This window comes from Pan troglodytes, chromosome 1 (assembly GCF_028858775.2).
Source record: "Pan troglodytes isolate AG18354 chromosome 1, NHGRI_mPanTro3-v2.0_pri, whole genome shotgun sequence".
Taxonomy (NCBI): domain Eukaryota; kingdom Metazoa; phylum Chordata; class Mammalia; order Primates; family Hominidae; genus Pan; species Pan troglodytes.
This window is the reverse complement of record NC_072398.2, coordinates 176422592-176444935: the sequence shown is the minus strand read 5'-3', so window position 1 is coordinate 176444935 and position 22344 is coordinate 176422592. Positions and strand designations below refer to the sequence as shown.

General features: G+C 50.9%; 1 protein-coding gene across 7 annotated transcripts in view; it reads left to right on the top strand.

Moving 5' to 3' along the window:
• Nucleotides 1–849: 849 nt before the first annotated feature.
• Nucleotides 850–22344, top strand: part of ACOT11 (acyl-CoA thioesterase 11) — a 94851-nt gene continuing 73356 nt past the window's right edge. For 2 of the 7 annotated variants that reach the window (XM_016918992.4, XM_001152786.5), the window contains exon 1: nt 6943–7089. In XM_016918992.4, the coding sequence (XP_016774481.2) occupies nt 7057–7089 (33 nt within the window). In that variant the 5' untranslated portion in view covers nt 6943–7056. Of the gene's footprint in view, nt 1177–6467; nt 6514–6934; nt 7090–7171; nt 7367–22344 lie in introns of those variants that run through there. The other 5 variants (XM_063801904.1, XM_054683361.2, XM_016918976.4 and 2 more) reach the window with 5 other exon arrangements.

The window sequence follows — 22344 nt, the reverse complement described above, 5'->3', positions numbered from 1 at the left end:
CCACCTGCCAAGTGCCTCCTCCTCCGGAGATTCACTTCCTTCTTAGAAGGGACCACCACTGTGTTTTGTCAGGCCCCTTCTAAGTTTGCCAGCTGAGCCTAGATCCCAAACATGACATTAATGGATGTTTTTCTTTTTCTTTTTTTTGAGACAGTTTCGCTCTTGTCATCCAGGCTAGAGTGCAGTGGCGCGATCTCAGCTCACGGCAAGCTCCGCCTCCCGGGTTCAAGCAATTCTCCTGCCTCAGCCTCCCGAGTAGCTGGGATTACAGGCTCCTGCCACCACTCCCGGCTAATTTTTTGTATGTTTAGTAGAAATGGGGTTTCGCCATGTTGGCCAGGCTGGTCTCGAACTCCTGACCTCCGGTGATCCACCCGCCTAGGCCCCCCAAAGTGTTGGGATTACAGGCGTGAGCCACCACGCCCAGACTGATGGACGTTTTTCTGAGCGACTCTTCTGAGCCCGTGATCACACATTGTAGATTTCATATCATCTCTTACATAACCATCTCTTACCAACCACGTCTGCATCTGCCAGCTCTAGTCTAGCTTCTCTCTGAGTAAAGACATCTTGGGTGGTATGCATTTGCTTTGTGCTGTGCAAAACTATCCACTTTTTTTTTTTTCTCTTTCTATCAATACCCATGAGGACAAGCACAGCGCATCCTGCTCAGAACCTCATCCCAGGACACAGTGCGTGGTCTGGCACATAGTAGGTGCTCAGTCAAGGTGTGAACGAATAGCAAATATCCCTTTGGAAGGCTGAGTGGCCGGCTCCGCATCGCAGAAGGCGGCTCAGGGGCGCTCCGCCCGGACTTTGCCTGGTGCGGCCGCCCGCGTTTCCGCCTGCGCCCAGCGCCCGGGGATTGACGCCTTGCGGGCGGGGAGCCTGGCGCCGGCGGGGCCCAGGCCTGTGTGATGTGCAGCCTGGGCAGCCCCGGGTGCCGCACCCGCGCCGGAGGGGCGGGGAAGGGCAGAGCCGTCCAGGAACTCTACAGCGCCGCCGCCTCCGCGCCTCCCTTCAGCCTGCCCGCAGCTTCCCGCCTCTGGCTGGGCTCGGGGACCTCGGAGGCCTGTTTCTGAGCCCCTCCCCGCGGACTCGCTCCCCGGACGCCCCCAGCAGGCTCCTCTGGCCTCGGCCCTGCACGCCGCCGGGGCGGAGCCTCCCATCCTTTGGGTAAGAGCCCCTTCCCTGCCCCGCGCGGGGGAAGGGCCCCGTTTCCTGGGCTCCTCCTGTGCTCCAGCACGCTGCCTGGGGAGATCAGCCTGTACCCCGGCGCTGGCCTCCAGACAGCCAGGTGCTGCCTCGCACGGTCTTTCTTGCAGGCTGGGGCATGAAGCACCCTGGTATTTACGCTGGGATTGGTCTCTCACTAGGGTTGGGGCGGGCTGTGGTCATCTGGCCCGGCGCGCCGCAGAGGCTGGCTCCGGAGAAGACCTGGGGGCGCAAGACTCAGAGGCCAGAGGGGGCAGCCGCTGCTGACTCATTTGCGGACGGGGCGTCTGGGAGGAGCGCTAGCCCCTGTTGTGAGCGATTTGAGAGCCAGGGCCAAATCTGGGTTCAGACGGCCAGCTGGGCCAGCGAGGGGATTCCAGTCCCCACAGGAGGAGGTGGTGAGAGAGGGAGAGGGAGGGCATATCTGAGGCCCCTAGGCAGGATGCGTTCAGGGCTGGGCCCCACAGCCTGCTCATCCATCCTGAATCTGGCCTCCGGAACTTGGCGTTCCCGCCCTCCGTCCCCACCAGGCTGTGTCTTCTTTCCTCTGGACACTTCTTTCCCCCTCCCCCGGTTTCTCACGGCTTTCCTTGCCCCACCTTCTCCATAAAGAAATGTGGCTGTGAGAAGCGCCACGTTTTGAAGCCAGGTCACCTCCACTTCCTCTAGTGCTGGTATCACTAACCCCTTCCTCTGTCCTTCCTTCCTTTGTCCCTCTCCCCCGCATTTATCCCACAACTTCCTTTATTCTGTCATGCCATGCCTAAGGGGCCCCTAGGAGGGGCCAGGAGCAACTGGGAGTTTTTAGTTTGGAGAACAGGAGGGAATGAGAACGTTCTTGCGTCCACTCATTCATTTGAGCATGCATTTACACATGCGTTTACTTCCATTCACTCACTCATACATTCCTTCATTCTTTTGCAGTTAATTACTCATTCATTCATTTTCTGGACACTTACTGAGCATCTACTATGTTCAAGGCCCTGAGTGTTCGGGGGAGGGGCCAGGATACTCTGATTGGCCAGCCCATCCCTGATGCCAGCTAGCTCAAGGTCAAAAAGGGGGAATTAGCACAAATCAGTCCAATTTATGAGAAAATGCACCGAGAAAGGGCTGTGAAGTGTGTGTGTGTTGTGTGTGTGTGTGTCTGTGTGTGCACAGGTGTTGGGGCACATAGGGGGAGAATGTAATTCCACTTAGGAGGGGCCAAGAAGGCTTCCTGGAGGCAGTGACATTTGAGCTGGCCTTGATGGCGGGCACGGTTTGGATGTAGACTTATTAAACGGGCATCAGGGTGGAGGGAACAGCAGAAACAAAGGACACACCAGGGGTGTGAGGGAGCAGTGGGCAGTTCTATTCATGGCATGAGGGGATCAGAAGAACGAAGTCTGGACAGGGAGGCCAGGGCTGAGTGGAGGACAGGAGAGAGGAGCAGCCTTGTTCTGAGCAGCCCAGAGCCACGGTCATGGCAAGACCCTTCTGGCTCTTGTGTATGTGTGTGTGGAGCTGTTGGTTCTGGTAGAAGCTGTAGGAGTTCAGCTAGGACAGTACTGAAAGTGGAAGTTGGTGTAGATGGTGTCAGAGGTCCCTCCTCTCCAGAGAGTCCGTGGTCCTGTCTGGAAAGGCCAAAAAGCCAGGAGAGGGAATTCCTGGGAGATTGGTTATTTTATTCACTCATTCATTTCCTCTTTTGCCCTTAAACCCACTCATTCATTCATTCTTCACTTAGTCACCAAACCCTTTCTCTGGGCAAGCCTTGTGCTGGGGACTCAGATGATTCAGAAGTCCCTGCTCATGTGAGCTCCCAGTCTGGTGGGAGAGACAGACCTGTGCCTGACAGCGACAACCCAGAATCACTGTGGAATGTAAATGGAGATAATTTCATTGTGTTTTGTCACTGAGTGGGGAGGCAGAGTTGAGACATGGACCAGAAGAATTAATGCAGACATTTGGCCTCCAGCCAGAAAGGCCTGATCCATGGGACCAGGTGAAGAAGGTTGTAGTTTGGGAAAATGAGTGTTTGAAAGAGAAAATCCTCTGGGTTCACAGGTGTGAAGAGGCAGGCTTTCTCTAAATGTGAGACTCCCCAGAGGCCCACTTAGGGACTGGGCCTTTGGGCTGAGGGCACCACAAACTCCCCTCACATTAGAGATGAACCTGCGGGATTTGGGAGCCCCTAGAGAATTTTCTGGCTGGTCAGCATAAGCTATAAGCAGGTTGTGGAGGGTGGTGGTTAAATTTGTGGGCTTCGGACTTAGATCAGGGTTCAAATCCCGATATTCCCTTCCCAGTGATGTGACTTTGGACAAATGACTCAATACTCTTTGCCTCCATTTTTTCCTCTACAGGAAAATAATAATCATAGTATCTTCCTTTTAGGGTGAGGCCTAAAGGCAATAACATACACGATGTGCTTGCACAGTGCTGGGCATTGAAAAGGGCTGTAATGATAGGGTTATAATGACAGTGACTATGATGATGACAGTGACATACTATCAAGTGCTGCCTTTAAAATCTCTGGGCCTCGGCCGGGCGCAGTGGCTCATGCCTGTAATCCCAGCACTTTGGGAGGCCAAGGTGGGCAAATCACTGACGTCAGGAGTTCGAGACCAGCCTGGCCAACATGGTGAAATCCCATCTCTGCTAAAAAATATTAAAAAACAGGGCCAGGTGTGGTGGCTCACGCCTGTAATCCCAGCACTTTGGGAGGCCGAGGTGGGCCGATCACGGGGTCGGGAGATCAAGACCATCCTGGCTAACACGGTGAAACCCCATCTTTACTAAAAATACAAAAATTAGCTGGGCGTGGTGGTGGGCGCCTGTGGTCCTAGCTACTCGGGAGGCTGAGGCAGGAGAATGGCATGAACCCGGGAGGCGGAGCTTGCAGTGAGCCGAGATTGCGCCACTGCGCTCCAGCCTGGGCGACAGAGCAAGACTCCGTCTCAAAAAAAAAGAAAAAAAAAATAGCTGGGCGTGGTGGCGCGTGCTTGCAACCCCAGCTACTCAGGAGCCTGAGTCAGGAGGATCGCTTGAACCCAGGAGGTGGAGGTTGCAGTGAGCCGAAATTGCGCCACTGCACCCAGCCTGGGTGACAGAGTGAGACTCTGTCAAAAAAAAAAAAAAAAAAAAGAACAAAAAATCTCTGGGCCTCCTTGTCCCCGGGTGTAAAATGGGAGGGCTGACCCCAGCTCGCCAGTTCTCCAAGCGCGGTCCCTGGACCATCGGTATCCTTTGGGGTCTTGTTAGAAACGCAAATTCTTGGGTGCTACTTCAGTTCTATGGAATCAAAAACTGTGGGGACAGGGCCCAGCAATCTATATTTTGACAAGCCCTCCAGGTGATTCTGGTGCAGGCTGGAGTTGGAGAACCGCAGACCTCTTCTTGATCCCCGTTCAGGGCTGTGATCCAGCCATGTGTGTTTCATGCCTCCTGCACATAGTGTCCAAGTCTGCAGGGTGGTGGGGAGGGGGCACAGAGATAGGTAAGATGTGGTCTAAGCCCTCAGGGAGCTCGTGGGTGAGTTGGAAAGGGGAGACAGACACCCATGGGAACATTTACTGGAGTAACAGACTGCACAGAGCTGTTGCGGCGACACAGGAGTGAGCTCTGTAATAAACAGCGCAGAGAGGAGAGGGACCTTTGTGGGTTGGAGGGGCACCTGTTGAAAGATCTAGCTCTCTGCTGCTTGTTGCTTGTTCCTAACACTAAGATTGATTCAGCCTTTCTGGAAGTCCTCTCATAAGTCTAACTGAAGCCTCTCTCATTTCATGCCTTGCTGTGTGGGGGGTGGACAGGGCTCTGGACTTGAGGTCAGGGGTGTGATTCTAGCCAACTTCCTCACTGTGTGTCTTTGGGAGCCTCAATTTCCTCCGGGCCTCAGTTTAGCCATCTGTAAGATGCAGGGGTGAGCCAAATCCGGTGAGTGTGGGACATTGCAGTTGTCTGGAGAGAGGGTAGGCTTGGGAGCCAGGAGCTCTCTGGGTTTTCATTCCTCCTTCTGCAGAGGGAGGATTCTGAAATTGCCCTGGCTGCCTGTCAAGTTAGCTTGGGGACCCATAAGATGAGATATCCCCTGTTTGGGCTGACTTCCTTACCATCCAGGGAAGTCTCATGACACCTGTCCTGTCCACCTCATGTAGCTTTCCTCATGTCGAGCGTGCTCGTCATTCTGTCATTCTCACAGGCTCCTTGATGCCTAAAGCCCAATGTCTGGCATTCGAGCCCTCCATGACAGGTTCCCAGCTTTCCTGCAAGGCCATGCTCCTCACGGCTATGACTGCCTCCTGTTCTGCGCCTGTCAGGTCTTCCACCTCACCCCTCTTCTCAGCCTATCCAAGCCCATTCGGTCTTCAGGCGAGCTCTAGCACTATCTCCTCCAGGAAGTCTCCAGGATTGCCCCAATCCTCAGGGCCATCCATGGGCCATCTTGCAGTCTTTAAGGTGTGACTTCAGTTTCTCATTTGTAGACACAGAATGACTGACCACTAACAAGCTGTTTGAGGGCAAGGCCTGAGCTCATGGGGATGGACATTATTAGAGTCCTTGACTTGTGGAGCAGGGAGGCCCAGAGAAAGGAGGGAACTTGCCCAGAGTCACATGGTACATTAGTGAAAGAAGGAGAACTCAGGCCTCTTAGGCAAGACAGGCCCGGAGGATGCATGATTAGATCTGTGGTGAATGAGTGAGAGGCCCTGAGGATGGAAGGAAGGCTGTGGCCTCGGAATCCAGCTGGTCTGTCCCAGTTGGTCTGTGCTGTCACTGGCTGTGCCACCTGGGGCATGTCACGTACCCTTCCTAAGGAATCTTCCCAGTGGGGTTGGAGGAAGACCAGTCCGAGGGCTGTCACACGGCAGGTGCTTGGTTATTATAGGGTGCATGCTATTATTTTCCATCTACTTGTCCATCCCAGCCCCCACGCCTGAATCCTTTCCCTGCCCCTCCACTTCCCACCCCCCACTTCCCTTAGCCACCAAGCACTCATTGTCCTGTCCTTAGTCCAACGTGAGTGTCAAGACCTCCTGATCAAGCCTGTGGGCAGAAGTCAGAGGGAGAAGGGAAAACCCTGGTGGTCTCTCAGTTGGTGGTGGCTAGAGAGAAACTGGAGTGGGTGCCCCAAGGGGCTGAAGCCTGTGTGGCCATCGGGGTGGAATTTGGCAGGTGCCACTTTTAGAAAAGTCACACTGCCTATTTAAAGGAAGTGAGGGGTGTGTCCTCTCCCCAACCAGCAACTGCTGGATGCCTGTGGCCTGGAGCTGGGGAGCTGGTGGGCAGTGCTCCCGGGGTGAAGAATCCTAGCAGGTGGGTCTGGTATCTCTCCGGGAGTTTGCTGGCAGCTCCTTGGCCTCCTGCCACCTTCCAGCCTGACCCCTTGTGGACGGATGGAAGCCTCATGGCTGTTTTGCCCATCTGCTGGCTGGGATCAGGGACCTGGACCCCCACCAGCCCCCTTCCCTGGGAGTGATCACAGAGCCAAGAGACACTGTTGGCAGGATGATGGGCTCTGGGACTGGGGGTGCCTGGAGTTTGGCTGGGGCTGGGTGCCCAGTGGGCGGGCACAGGCCCCTTGACGTGGCTGTGGCCTAGCTGGCAGCCTCGTCCTTCCTCTCCGCTAGGCGGGCACTGGAGCTTTCTGTGCAGGGCTCCTAGGAGAAGGGGGGTAGAGGGCAGTCTGAAGAGAGGCGGGACGCGGGGTGATAACAGCTGGCTCTGGTGGGCGGGCGGGAGCTGGGGAGGAGGAGCAGGAGAGGCCCACAGCCTTCATTTGGAGTCAGGCCTGGCTGTTGCTCAGGTGACCAGCTTGTGTCTCTGGGAGGGCGCTGCTTTCCCCGGCCACCCGGCGCGATGATCCAGAATGTCGGAAATCACCTGCGACGGGTATGGAGGGTGGGCTGGGGCAGCGGGAGGGCTCTGGAAGCTGGGCACCCAGAAAGAGACTGATGTTTCCATTTTAACTCAGACGCTCTGCATCTCCTCACACTCTCCACGGGCCATTTTCTAGCTCTCTTTGGAAGGAGAAATCGCAGAACCCCTGGGCTGGTTTATTATCAGCAGCAATCTCCAAACAAGCCCCAGGGGTTGTCAGATCCCCCACGGGCTGGCTGTGTAGAGTGGAATCACCTTCAGCAAGTGTCGGCCTCTGGAATTCTATTCGGTGGGTGTATGTTTCTCCCTGCAGAGTTCTGTGCATGTTTCTGGGGGATGTCTGAGCTCCATGGCCTTGTGGTGCTTCATGCTCAGAGCTCAGGACCCCAAAGCCACAGAGCTGATGGGAGTGACAGGGTGTGAGGTATGGGTGTGAGTGAGTATGTGTGGTGGGGTGAGGTCGGCGTTCTCAGGGAGCAGAACCTCTTTGGGAGAGCAAGCACAGGATCACATGACGGCTGCAGAAAGCTGTCCTGCAAGGTGACCTTGAAGAGAACTTTTCCCTGCGCTTTGGAGCTGAGATTAGGTGCTGAGGCACACGGCAGACCCAAGTGCCCAGCAGCGCCTGGCAGTGGATGGAGTGTATGGAGATGGGCTCAGGACAGACTGGCAGAGGTTGTAATGGGTGTAGTGTGGCTGACCTCTGAGGATATTTTCAGGAAAAGCCTTTTTTTAAAGGGGCTGGAACAACTAAATGTCTTATCTATCCTCTCCCTCCATCTGCACAGCCACTGCACAACTCAGCATCCTCACCGGGCCCTGTGCATCTTGTCTCCCCTGGCTCCCCCATTCCATGTCAGCCCCTTTCAGTCCACTCTCCACACTGGAGGGATGCTTCTAAAAAGTAAATGTGCTGACTCCTCACCTGCTCAGACGGCTACCCGAGGATGATTTTCACATCCCTTACTTGAGACAAAGGGATGTTGGCACTCTGGCTCCTGCCCATGCCTCCCTTTTTCTTCCACCATCCCCACCCCTCTGCTGTCTCTGCTTCAGCCATAGTGAGCTGCTCTCCGCGGCTTCGGTGTCCCACTTTTGTTCTCTCCTCCAGGCTGTTGTACTTGCTATGTCTTCTGCCGGAGTTACCCCCAGCCTTCCTGCATCTCCCCAAACTTGTCTCCCCGGCAAGTTCCTTCTGAGCCCTCAGATCTCAGCTCAGGTGCTGCCTCCTCTGGAAGTCCTTCTCAGATTTCTCATGACACCATGAGCCTCTGTGTTAGCCCCTTTTCAAACTGGATTGTGTGCTAGACTGGCACATACATCCCTCCCACCAGCCAGGGAGCAACACGAGGCTGCTCTTGGTATACCCAGCACAGGGACGGGTGTGGCCAGAGGCCAGGGAATGCTTAATGAATGAATGGGGACAGGCAGCTTTTCAGCAGCGAGGCTAAGGGTGGGATCTGAGTAGCAGGGCCGCTTGCTCTTGTCACCTGAGTGCAGGGCAGAGTGTCTCCCAGGTGGGAGGGGCTCCTCGTATCTTCTCTTGTGCCCTGTTGTATTTAACCCTTTATGACTTTTTCCTTCATCAGTAACTGGGGGCAAGGCACTGGGGAAGAGGCATATCGTTATCACTGTTTTACAGAGATAACAATAGTAACAAATCTTCACATAGCTCTTTGCATTTATGAACTCATTCAGTTCTCTATGAGGTAGGTACAGTTATCATCCCCGTATCCCAGATAAGGACCCTCACAGAGGGTAAGTGACTTGCCCAAGATCACACTGGTAGGAAGTGGCAGAGCTGGGATTAGAACCCAGCAGTTTGGCCCCAGAGTCTGAGCTCTTAAGGAGCCTGAGGCTCAGCCAGATGAAGGCGCAGATGTGGGATTCCAACCCACACGTCCTGACTCTGAGCCCAGCTGGCATTCAGCTTCCTTGCACTACCTTTGTTGAGTCTGGGGGTGGAGGTGGGTGTTGGGAGTGGAAGTTGGGCTCTTGAGGACACAGGTGGCCTCCTGTCAGCTAAGAACACTCTGGTCTTGATTGCCACCTCTGCACCATTGTCTGGATGGCAGATCTCTTTGGATTTCTCTTGAATTCCCTTAGTTCCTCTGGAATACAAGAGGGTTTGGGAACATTTTCTGGCTTGGTACCAAAGCTGTTTTTAATGAAAAGCAAACAAGCAAACAAATAAACAAACAATCCCTGGCCAGCTGTGGTGGCTCACACCTGTCATCCTAGCACTTTGGGAGGCTGAGGCAGGTGAATTGCTTGAGCTCAGGAGTTTGAGACTAGCTAGGCCAACATGGTGAAACCCCATCTCTACAAAAATATGAAAAAAAAAAAAATAGCTGGGCATAGTGGTGTGCACCTGTGGACCCAGCTACTCGGGAGGCTGAGATGGGAGGATCACTTGAGCCTGCCTGGGAGGCGGAGGCTGCAGTGAGCCAAGATCATGCTACTGTACTCTAGCCTGGATGACAGAGTGAGATCCCGTCTCAAAACAAAAACAAAAACAAAAACGAACAAAAAACCCCACCAAGCTGGGTGTGGTGACCCATGCCTGTAATCCCAGCACTTTGGGAGGCCGAGACGGGTGGATCACTTGAGGCCAGGAGTTCGAGACCAGCTCGGCCAACATGGTGAAACCCCATCTCTACCAAAAATACAAAAATTAGCTGGGCATGGTGGCATGCTCCTATAGTCCCAGCTACTCGGGATGCCGAGGCAGGAGAATTGCTTGAACCCAGGGGGCAGAGGTTGCAGTGAGCTGAGATCACACCACTGCACTCCAGCCTGGGCGACAGAGTGGTCTCAAAAAAAAAAAAAGAAAGAAAAAAAAAAACAGCAACAGCAACAACAAAAAACTCACCAAATTGTCTTTAATAGGGACTAAACTGGGAACAGAAGAGGGGGTCTCAGATAATCCACAAGCCCCACTTTGCATGGTTGGGGGCCATTTTCAGTGTCCTGTGGCACTGTAGACAGAGTCAGCATTGGAGTTCAAGGGCTCTGGTCCCTACTCGCCCCTGGGTACCCAGCAAGTGAGTGGGCGACTGAATGAAGTGGTCAGCCTGCTGCCACGCTCGGGGCTGGGAGAACTGCTGAGTGCAGTGTAGTGGTGCGGGAAAGGTCTCCCTGTCCCGCTTCAATCCTTGCCTCTCCCCGTGGAGAGCTCTTCTTTCCCTTTCCAAGACGTCAGTCTACACTGGGCACTGAGTCTCACATTTCTGGGCTAGCAGGGACCCACTGGTGCCCTCGTAGGAGGTGGGCAAGGGTCCTGGGAAGTCTGGGAACCTCTGCCCAGCCTCAGGTCTAGCCTGGCCCAGGTCAGCTCTCAGTGGGGCTCAGAAGCTTTTTTTACTCCGGGGCTGGCTGTTTTTGTTTTGTTTTGTTTTTGTTTTTGTTTTTGTTTTGAGATGGAGTCTCACTCTGTCACCCAGGAGTGCAGTGGTGTAATCTTGGCTCACTGCAGCCTCTGCCTCCTGGATTCAAGGAATTCTCCTGCCTCAGCCTCCGGAGTAGCTGGGATTACAGGTGCCCACCACCACACCCAGCTAATTTTTGTATTAGCCTCCAACCACACAATGCAATCCTACTGTTTTACCTTGAACCTGAGGACAGCTGGAGGGCTCCCCACAACCTCCTCAGCTTCATAAGGGGTCTAACCCAGAGTGTGGGGAGGTTCAGGCACAACAGTTGGATGTTCACCCCACGGTTCACTGTGTGACCTTTGGCCAGGGGTTCCTCTCTCTAGGCCTTAGGGTGCTGGGTGATCCCTGAGGTCCCCACCAGCCTGGACATCCTGGGGCTCTGAATGTTTGTGAAGGGTTTGTCTGCCACCATGAAGTTGATCCTGACAGTGAGAGGCAGGGTCCCGTCTCTCTTGTGGACCCTACTCTGTGTTGGAGGTGGGGAGACCTTAGACATAAAATGATGGGCCTATCATATACGAGGAGTCCCAAAACTGCTGAATGAATGAGTGACCACGGGTGCTCAGAAGCAGGCTGAGGTGGTCCTAGAAGGCTTCCTGGAGGAAGAGGTGAGACGTGAACATGTAGCATCAGCCTGTTCAGGAGCCATATGTGAACCCCCAGGCTCAGCCGTGGGCAGACACTCTTAGTGTTTTTTTTGTTTGTTTTTGAGGCAGAGTCTCACTCTGTCTCCCAGGCTGGAGTGCGGGAGTACAGTGGTGCCATCTCAGCTAACTGCAACCTCCACCTCTCTGGTTCAAGCGATTCTCGTTTCTTGGCCTCCTGAGTAGCTGGGACTACAGGTGCGTGCCATTGGCTAATTTTTTCTATTTTTAGTAGAGACAGGGTTTCACCATGTTGGCCAGGCTGGTCTTGAACTCCTGACCTCAGGTGATCTGCCTGCCTTGGCCTCCCAAAATGCTGGGATTACAGGCATGAGCCACCATGCCCGGCCCACTCTTAGTGTTTTTGTTGTCGTTGTCGTTGTTGTTTGTTTTTGTTTTGTTTTTTTTTTTTTGAGACGGAGTTTCGCTCTTGTTGCCCAGGCTGGAGTGCAGTGGTGCAATTTTGGTTCACCACAACCTCTGCCTCCCAGGTTCAAGCGATTAGCTGGGATTACAGGCATGTGCCACCATGCCCGGCTAATTTTGCATTTTTAGTAGAGATGGGGTTTCTCCATGTTGGTCAGGCTGGTCTCGAACTTCCGACCTCAGGTGATCCACCCGCCTAGGCCTCCCAAAGTGCTGGGATTACAGGCGTGAACCACCCTGCCCGGCCAGTGTACTTAATTTATCTGGAGGACTCTTTTTTTGCTCTCCAAAATTTTATTTTAATATGCATAGCATAAGGGAATGATTACCTCATTAAAAAAATTTTTTTTAATGGGCCAGGCATGGTGGCTCATACCTATAATCCCAACACTTTGGGAGGCCGAGGTCGGTGGATTACTTGAGGTCAGGAGTTTGAGACCAGCCTGACCAACATGGAGAAACTGTGTCTCTATTAAAAATACAAAAATAAGCTGGATGTGCTCAGTTGAACCTGGGAGGTGGAGGTTGCAGTGAGCCGAGATCGCGCCACTGCACTCCAGCCTGGGTGACAGAACAAGACTGTCTCAAAAAAACATTAACAAAAAAAAATGGACAGATAACATTCTATGTTTTTATCATGTACAAATGATGTTTTGAAGTACGTATACATTATGTTATGACTAAATCTAATTAACAGATACATTACCTCACATAGTTTTCATTTTTTTGGTGATATTGCAGAACATCTACTCTGCATTTTTCAAGAATACAATATATTGTCATTAACCGTATCACCTTACTGTATAATAGATCTCTTGAAATTTATTCCTCCTAAGTGTAATTATGCATCCTCTGACCAAGATCTCTCCATCCCCCCTAACAACCCCTGCCTCTGATAAGCAGCATTATACTCTATTTCCATGAAATCAACTTTTTAAGATTCATGTCTGAGTGAGGTCATGTAGTATTTGTCTTTCTGTGCCTGGCCCTTATTTCACTTAATATAACATACTCTGGGGGAGGTGGCTCGTGCCCATAATCCCAGTACTTCGGGAGGCTGAGATGGGCGGATCGCTTGAGCTCAGGACTTCGAGGCCAGCCTGGGCAACATGGCAAAACCCGATCTCTACAAAAACCACAAAAATTGCCAGGTGTGGTAGCATGCGCCTCTAGTCCCAGCTAGTTGGGAGGCTGAGGTGGGAGGATGGCTTGAGCCTGGGAGGTGAAGGTTGCTGTGAGCTGAAGTTATTGCATTTCAGCCTGGGCAACAGAGCCAGACCCTGTCACACACAAAAACAAAAACAAAAACAAAACAAAACAAAAGAAAACAACAAAAAAAACTCCACCATAACATACTCCAGGTTCATCCATGTAGTTGCAAATGGCAGGATTTTATTTTATTTTATTTTTATGGCTGAATAGTATTCCATAGTGTGTGTGTGTGTATCTGTGTGTGTGTGTGTGTATATATATATATATGTATATATATATTTTTTTTTTTTTGAGATGGAGTCCTGCTTTGTCACCCAGGCTGGAATACAGTGGTGCAATTATGGCTTACTGCAGCCTTGAGCTCCTGGGCTCAAGCAAGCCTCCTGCCTCAGCCACCTGAGTAGCTGGGAATTAGAGGTATGCACCACTGTGCCCAGCTAATTTTTTTTTTAAAGTTTTTGTAGAGATGGGTTCTCTCTATGTTGACCAGGCTGGTCTTGAACTCCTGGCCTCAAACTATCCTCTCCCCTTGGCTGTTGGGATTGCAGGTTTGAGCCACCACACCCAGCTTTATACCACATTAAAAAAATCCATTCATCCACTGGTGGACACTTAGTTGGTTCCATATCTTGGCTATTGTGAAGAGTGCTGCAATAAACATGGGAGTAGAGGTATCTCTTCAATATACTGATTTCATTTCCTTTGGCTATATACCCAGTAGTGGGACTGCTGGATCATATGGTAATTCTATTTTTAATTTTTTGAGGAACCTCCATACTGTTTTCCATAATGGCTGTACCAATATACATTCCCATGAACAGTGTCAAAAGGTTGCCTTTTCCCCAAATCCTTGCCAACACATATTGTCTTCTGGTTTTGTTTGTTTGTTTGTTTGTTTCGAGACGGAGTCTCACTCTATCGCCCAGGCTGGAGTGTAGTGGCACGATCTTGGCTCACTGCAACCTCCGCCTCCCGGGTTCAAGTGATTCTCCTGCCTCAGCCTCCCAAATAGCTGGGATTACAGACATTGCGACACCATGCCTGGCTAATTTTTTGTATTTTCAGTAAAGACGGGGTTTCACCATGTTGGTCAGTCTGGTCTCGAACTCGTAACCTCATGATCCACCTGCCTTGGCCTCCCAAAGTGCTGGGATTACAGGCGTGAGCCACCACGTCCGGCTCTGGTTTTTTGATAGTAGCTATTCTGACAGGTATGAGATGCTATTTCATTGTGGTTTTGATTTGCATTTCCATGATGATTAGTGATGTTGAGCGTTTTTTTCATATATCTGGTGGACATTTGTATAGCTTCCTTTGAGAAATGCCTATTCAGGTCTTTTGCCCATTTTAATTTTTTTTCTGTTGAGTTGTTTTACTTCTTTGTATATTTTGGGTGTTAACCCCTTGTCAGATATATAGTTTGTAAATATTTTCTCCCATTCTGTAGGTTGTCTCTTAACTCTGTTGATTGGTTCCTTTGCTGTGCAGAAGTGTTTTAGTATAAAGAAATCACATCTATTTTTGCTTTTGTTGCCTATGCTTTTGAGACCCTATCCAAAAAATTCTTAGCTAGCACAATGTCATGAAGTGTTTCCCTTATGTTTTCTTCTAGTAATTTTGTAGTTTGGGGGTTGTACATTTAAGTCTTTAACTCATTTTTATTTTTTATTTTTTTTTGAGACGGAATCTCACTCTGTCGCCCAGGTTGGAGTGCAGTGGCATGATCTCAGCTCACTGCAACCTCCGCCTCCCAGGTTCAAGTGATTCTCCTGCTGCCTCAGCCTCCCAAGTAGCTGGGATGACAGGCACATGCCACCACGCCTAACTAACTTTTGTATTTTTAGTTGAGATGGGATTTCACCATGTTGGCCAGCTTAGTCTCGAACTCCTGACCTCAGGTGATCCACCCGCCTCAGTCTCCCAAAGTGCTGAGATTACAGGTGTGAGCCACTGCACCTGGCCTGAATTGATTTTTTTATACAGTGAGAGATAAGGGATTGATTTCATTTTTCTACATGTGGGTATCCAGTTTTCCCAACATCAATTATTGAATAGACTGTCCCTTCCCCAATGTGTGTTCTGGCACCTTTGTTGAAAATCAGTTGGCTGTAAATGTGTAGATTTATTTTGGAGCTCTCTATTCTGTTCCATTGGTCTATATGTCTGTCTGTTTTTATACCACTACCATACTGTTTTGGTTAATGTAGCTTTGTAGTATATTTTGAAATCAGGTAGTACAGTATGATGCCTTTGGCTCTGTTCTTTTTGCTCAAGATTGCTTTGGCTATTTGGGGTCTTTTGTGGTTCCATATGAATTTTAGGCTTGTTTTTTCTGTTTCTGTGAAGAATGTCATTGGCACTTTGATAGGGATTGCATTGAATCTGTAGATCACTTTGAGTAGTATGGACATTGTCACCATAATTCTTCTGATCCATGAACATGGGATCTTTTCATTTATGTCTTCTTCAATTTCTTTCATTAACGTTTTATAGTTTTCATTGTAGAGTTTTTTTTTTTTTTTGAGACAGAGTCTCACTGTGTAGCCCAGGCTGGAGTGCAGTGGCATGATCTTGGCTCACTGCAACCTCTGCCTCCTGGGTTCAAGTGATTCTTCTCCCTCAGTCCCCCGAGTAGCTGGGATTACAGGTGTGTGCCACCATGCCTAGCTAATTTTTGTGTTTTTAGTAGAGACAGAGTTTCACCATTGTTGGCAAGGCTCGTCTCGAACTCCTGACCTTGGGTGATCCACCCACCTTGGCCTCCCAAAATGCTGGGATTACAGACGTGAGCCATCACATCTGGTCTTCACTGTAGAGATCTTTCATCTCCTTCATTTATTTTTTAAGAGACAGTGTTTCCCTCTGTTGCCCAGGTTGGAGCGCAGTGGTCTGGTCATAGCTCACTGCGGCTATGAATTCCTGGGCTCAAATGATACTCCTGCCTCAGCCTCCCAAGTAGCTGAGACTGCAGGCATGTGCCACCACACCTGGCAGATTTTTTATTTAAAAAAATTAAAAAAAATTTTTATACTTAGGCCAGGCATGGTGGCTCATGCTTGTAATCCCAGCACTTTGGGAGGCCAAGGCAGGCAGATCACAAGGTCAGGAGTTCGAGACCAGCCTGGTCAACATGGTGAACTCCCATCTCTACTAAAAATACAAAAATTAGTCAGGCATGGTGGTGCGCACCTGTAATCCCAGCTACTGAGGAGGCTGAGGCAGGAGAATTGCTTGAACCCGGGAGGCGGAGGTTGCAGTGAGCCGAGATCATGCCACTGCACTCCAGCCTGGGTGACAGAGCAAGATTCCATCTCAAAAAAAAAAAAAGAAAAAAATTAAATTATTTATCTACCCTTGTGTGCACTGAAAAAAACATTTTAAGAGATAGAGTCTTGCTATGTTGCCCAGGCTGGTTTCAAACTATTGGGCTCAAGCAATCCTCCCACCTCAGCCTCCTGAGTAGCTGGAATTACAGGCATGAGCCACCACTCCTGGTTTTTACCTCCTTGGTTAAATTTATTCTCAGGTATTTTATTTTATTTTATTTTTCGTAGCTATTGTCAATGGGATTGTTTTCTAGATTTCTTTTTTAGATAGTTTGCTATTAGTATATAGAAAGACTACTGACTTTTGTATGTTGATTTTGTATCCTGCAACTTTACTGAATTTATTATTCCTACCAGTTTTTTAGTGGAGGCTTTAGGGTTTTCTATATATAGGATTTATGACATCTGCAAACAGGGACAATTTAACTTCCTTCTTTCCAATTTGGATGCCTTTTATTTCTCTCTCTTGCCTAATTGCTCTGGCTAGGACTTCCAGTATTACGTTGGATATAAGTGGTAAAAGTGGGCATCTTTGTTTTATTCCACATTTTAGATGAAAAGCTTTCAACTTTTCCCTGTTCAGTGGAGGACTCTTCTTCATCCTTCAAAACCCAGCTGGGCTATCATTTCCCCTTTGAATCCTCATCTTGTCTGTCCCTAGAGTTAATGACGTCTCCTCAGGATGTTGTATACACTTCACTTGTTCCCTCCACGGGTACTTACTGTACTGGGGGATTAACAGGTAGCCAGTGCTGGGTATGCTGTGGCCAATGATATAGCCTGTCTCCTGGAGCTGACAGCTAGTGCAGGAGAGATAGGGAGAAGGTATTCAAATAAACAATGATGAAAATCTGCAATAAGTGCTATGAATAGCAGTAATAACAGTAAATGCCATACAAGTGCTAGCTGTATGCCATGCCTGCAGTAACTCATTATTCCTTATAACAACTCTGTGAAGTAGATAATTGTGTCTGTATTAAAGATGAAACTGAGACAGACAGGTTAAGTAAGTTGCCCGAGGTAACACAGCTAGTAAGTAGCATTGCTGGGATTAAATTGAGACTGTCTGGAGAACAGGGAACTGTGAGAGAATGATGAGGGGGTCAGGGGAGAGCTCTCTGAGCAGACGACAGCTGAGCAGAAAGCTAGCAGCTGAGAAGGCAGCCTTGGGAAGATCTGGGGGAAGAGCATTCCAGGCAAGGGGAACAGAATCCATTGGCAGGCTCCAAGGCTGGGGCGAGCTTGGTGCATCCATCTGAGCAGCTGAATAGGGGCCCAGCAGCCCCTGCTACTCACTCCTCACTCCACTTGGAGTGGAGGGAGCAAAGGGAACAGCTGGAAGAGGCTGAGGGCAGGCTTCCAGGACCTGCAGGCTGGGGGTCCAGGCCTTGTAGGCTGAGTTTGGGCTTTCGAGCGCTGTGGGTCATGTTGTCCTGCCTACCTGCCTGTGAGAGCCATGAGGGCTCCCTTGTCCCCAGGCTTAGTGCCAAGATATGCAGTCCCTGCACGCTGGGCTCAGCGACCCAGGGAAACACATCATCATGGTTCCCCTTCTCTGTATGGCCAGCACCTTGAAGGTCTCAGCTGCCTCCCCATTCACCCCCTGACTCCTCACAACAGGGAGGTGGGTAAAAGGCTCAGCCCCCGTGAGAGACGAGGCACAGAGAAGTGAGGTGACGTGCCTGGGCTTGCACACCTGGCAAGAGACCCAGAGCTCTCATCTGCTAGACTGGGTCCCCCTTTCCAGCCCTTGTCTCGGCTAGGGGGGCATCTGGAACTTCCGTGCACCTAGAATGTGGCCTCACTGTTACATGTGGACCCACCCCATCCCAGCCTCCTCTGCCCACCCTCACACACTGACAGTGTAGATTCAGGGCCCCAGGCTGAGCTGACCCCACCCCACACACCTCAGGGTCGAGGGAGGCTGCCCACTGCCCCTCACCTGTGCCTGGGCTGGAGCAGGGCCAAGCTGGCATCCCGGGAGCCTTCGGAGAGCTGCTCATCACTCGGCCCGATGACGAAAAGGGTGCTGCCTTAGAGGCACTCACTCACCTCACCTCTGTGGGCATCAGTTTCCTAATATGAACCAGTTCTCTTCCTGCAGATCATGCCAAATTGTTGTCAGGAATAGAGATGTTGAAAAAAATGGAGAACTCGGCACATAATTGGCCATGGTGAATAGTTTTCCTTTTTTTTTTTTTCCATCTCATGTGAACCTCAGTTTTCTCAGTGGTTCAATGGTAGGGTCAGTTGGTCAGATGAGATGGTGAAAGCAAACTTTTCTGTTGAGGACCTACTAAGTGTCAGGCATATTTAAACTTCCCAACAGCTTTGCAAGGCTTCTGGTATTTATCTGGCTTTACAAGTTAGAAAACCAAGGCTCTGGTATGAAGCCACTGTGATCTAATTAGAGAATTCAAAGCCTCATCTGACCCCAAGCTCCAGCTGGGCAGGGGCCCTGGGTGCTGAAGCTCCTCTCCTTGTCCTGGGCTGACCTGGCTGAGCCAAGGAACTGACACCTCTGCCTTATGCCTGCTCTGTCCCGTGGCTCCAGGGACAGATGGTGCTGCTGGCTGGGTCCTCTGCCAGCTCCCTGGCTGCAGGCCTGTGTGCTCCTGCCATTCCCAGGGGCAGCCTTGCGGGTTAGAGGTGACACTGGGGCAGTGATGGACTGGGGCAGACCAGAGTCTGACACTTTGGGGACACAGGGATGAGCCAGACTAGACCTGTCCTCAGATGCCCTCAGGTTGATGGAGAGACAGAGGGAGGTACAAACCTACTATGACAGCACAGCACAGCACAGCCAGGATGTGACAGAGGGAAGCACCAAGATAGCCCCTCACCAGCCCAGTGGTCAGGGTGGGCTCCCTGGAGGAGGTGATGGGTTAGGTTGGCCCTAAAAGCTTTTCTGGGTTAGGAAGAATGATCCAGGCAGAGGCACCTGTATGTGAGAGATGTGAAGGAGCCAGGTCCACAGAGAAATGAGGGAGTTAAGGGCACCCTCCTTGACCCCCTTGTCCATGTAATATGTATATCCTGCCTAGGGCTTCTTCAGTAGTAATAATTTGTCCTCAGCAAATGATATATTAACTAATTAATATCAGTGGACGTGAATTATTAAGCATCTGTTTTTGTTTTCTCGAGACAAGGTCTCACTCTGTTGTGCAGGCTGGAGTGCAGTGGTGCAATCATAGCTCACTGAAGCCTTGAATTCCTAGGCTCAAATGATCTTCCTGCTGTAGCTTCCCCTCTCAGCCTCCCAAGTAACTGGTACACCTGACCTAGCAACCAAAAGAACAATGTGTCAACTATGCTTGGCTATTTTTTTTTTTTTTTTTTTGAGACAGAGTTTTGCTCTGTTGCCCAGGCTGGAGTGCAATGGCGCGATCTTGGCTCACTGCAACCTCCGCCTCCTGGGTTCAAGCAGTTCCCCTTTGTCAGCCTCCTGAGTAGCTGGGATTACAGGCGCCTGCCACCATGCCCGGCTAATTGTTTGTATTTTTAGTAGAGATGGGGTTTCACCATGTTGGCCAGGCTGGTCTCGAACTCCTGACCTTAGGCAATCTGCCCACCTCGGCCTCCCAAAGTGCTGGGATTACAAGGCAATCCGCCCACCTTGGCCTCCCAAAGTGCTGGGATTACAGGTGTGAGCCATCGTGCCCAGCTGCTTGGCTAATTTTTAAAAAATGTATTCTAGAGATGGGGTTTCGCCATGTTGCCAAGGCTGGTCTTGAACTCCTGGCCTCAAGTGATCCTTCTGCCTTGGCCTCTGAAAGTGCTGGGATTATAGGTGTCAGCCACTGCACCCAGCTTAAGCAACTTGGAGAGGCAGCCCAGTGAGTAGAAATGGCTTTGGTATTGAGAAAAGCGAAATCTCAGCTCCATCACTCACCGGCAAAGTGCCATTAGACAAGGCTTTTATAACCCAAGCCTCAGTTCCCTTTTCTGTGCAGGAGGAATAATTGTCCCTCACAGGGTTTTGGTGAGGATGAATGGTGTTATGGATATAAAGCAATTTTATATAATGTATAGAAAGGCCTGAAACTTAGTAGGTGCTTAGTAAGGATGCACCAGGATTCCAGAGACACATGAGATGTGGACCCTGTCTTCAAGGAGTTTCTTATTACCACATGTGTGTATTCTTTTACAGCCTAGAAAGCTCTATGGGCCAGGCTCAGTGGCTCATGCCTGTAGTCCCAGCACTTTGGGAGGCAGAGGCAGGAGGATCACTTGAGCCCAGGAGTTCCAGACCATCCTGGGCAACACAGACCTCATCTTACTAAAAATAACATGTAAAAAATTAGGCTTGGTGCCGTGGCTCATGCCTGTAATCCCAGCACTTTGGGAGGCTGAGGGAGGTGGGGGTGGATCACTTAAGATCATTAGTTCAAGACCAGCTTGGCCAACATGGTGAAACCCCATCTCCACTAAAAATATAAAAATTAGCTGGGTGTGGAGGCTTGTGCCTGTAATCCCAGCTACTCGGGAGGCTGAGGCAGGAGAATCGCTTGAACCCAGAAGGCGGAGGTTGCAGTGAGCCGAGATTGTGCCACTGCACTCCAGCCTGGGCAACAGAATGAAACTCCATCTCAAAAAAAAAAAAAAAAAATTAGCCAGGTGTGGTGGTGCGTGCCTGTAGTCTCAGCTACTCAGCTACTCAAGGGGCTGAGGTGGGAGGATTGCTTGAGCCTGGGAGGTAGAGGCTGCAGTGAGCCATGATGGCGCCACTGCACTCCAACCTGGGTGACAGAGCAAGACCCTGTCTCCAGAAGAAAAAGAAAAAATAAAAGAAAAAAAGAAAAAAAGAAAGAAAGCTGTGTGCAGCTTTGCGTCGTCTGTTATTCAGAAGCCTGGTAGGTCAGTGCTTGGCTAACAGCACCCGGGCTGTGGCCCAGAGAGGACCAGGTTCAGGTTGCCTGCGGGGGGTGGGGAATCTCAGGTCTCTCCACTCCTTGGCATTGTCTTATTTACGACCTCTAGAATAGGCTGTGATCTGCCCTGGGGGGTGGCCCTGCCCAGGTGTGGCCCTGTGCCAGACGTGGACTCGGTGAGAGGTCGGAAGGGGAGTGGCCTTGGGACTTCCTTTCAGCAGCCTCTGGTTTCCAGCACCACACCTGGGCCGAGCTGAAGCAGGTGGGTCTGACTTTTCTTTTGATCCCTTAGGGAGGGTGTGGAGAGACCCAATTCCTCTTTTTCTTCTCCAGGGATACAGCCCCGTGAGTGGGGGGAGGGACAAGTGGGAGGTCTGAAGTCGGAAGACTCTGGCTGGTTCTTGACCGGCTCTCTTCCCCAGCCTCAGCTTCCTCATTCATAACATAGGGATGTCGGGGTTGGGGCGGTGAGGGGTGATAATGGTCCCTGCAACTGGAGCCTGCTTCGTGCCGGGTAGCTTAATGCCATGGCAGGTATTTACAGAGAAGGGGTGTTAAGAGATCAGATGTACATGTGCCTATAGGCTTTGAGAGCAGGGCGAACATGGGAGAGGAAGGGGCCCAAGCATAAAATGACTTTGGGGCCAAGGGAGGGGCCCTCTCTGAAGAGAGTCCAAGGGGAAAAGCATAGCCTTGCATCTCAGCACCGTCTTCCCCCACACCACCCCAGGCCCTCCTTGGCCTTTGAGTTTACTTGGTCCCCACCATCCCCTTGCTTTTGAAGACTGAACTGGAGCTTCCAGGCAGCAAGGCAAGGAGAAGGTGTGTCTGTGCAGACTGGTTCTCAGCTGGGAAAACAGGAAGGCAGGCCTTCTGGATGGGGAGTCGAGGCGGTGATACTCTTTACCCGGCAGATCCCACTGCCTGGGTGGGATCCACAGGTCGGAAACCACTTCTGCAGTGAGCTCTTTTCCTATAGGCTCATATCACGCAGAAGGTAGGAGTGCTGGGAGGCAACTGATAACAAGGTGTCCAAAGTCCCAGGCTGTGTATCAGAAGTTCCAGTTGTTGGGTGACCTGATCGCCCTCCAGCTGATGTCCCCTCTGCTGCACTCCTGCCAGGCTCTGGAGTCAGAAGGACCCAGGTCCAGTCTCCCCTTTGCCTTTTACTGGCCAGGAGTGCATGGGTGGCCCTTTCCTTGTTCCCTGTCCATTTCCTTTCTCTTATCTGTAAAATAAGGAATGAGGAGGATTCCTGCTTCAGAGTGAGAATTAAAGGGCCCCCAAGAACGAGACCTGGCATACAGTAGGTACATGGTAAGTAGCAGTCATAGATTTCTGAAAAGGGATCTTT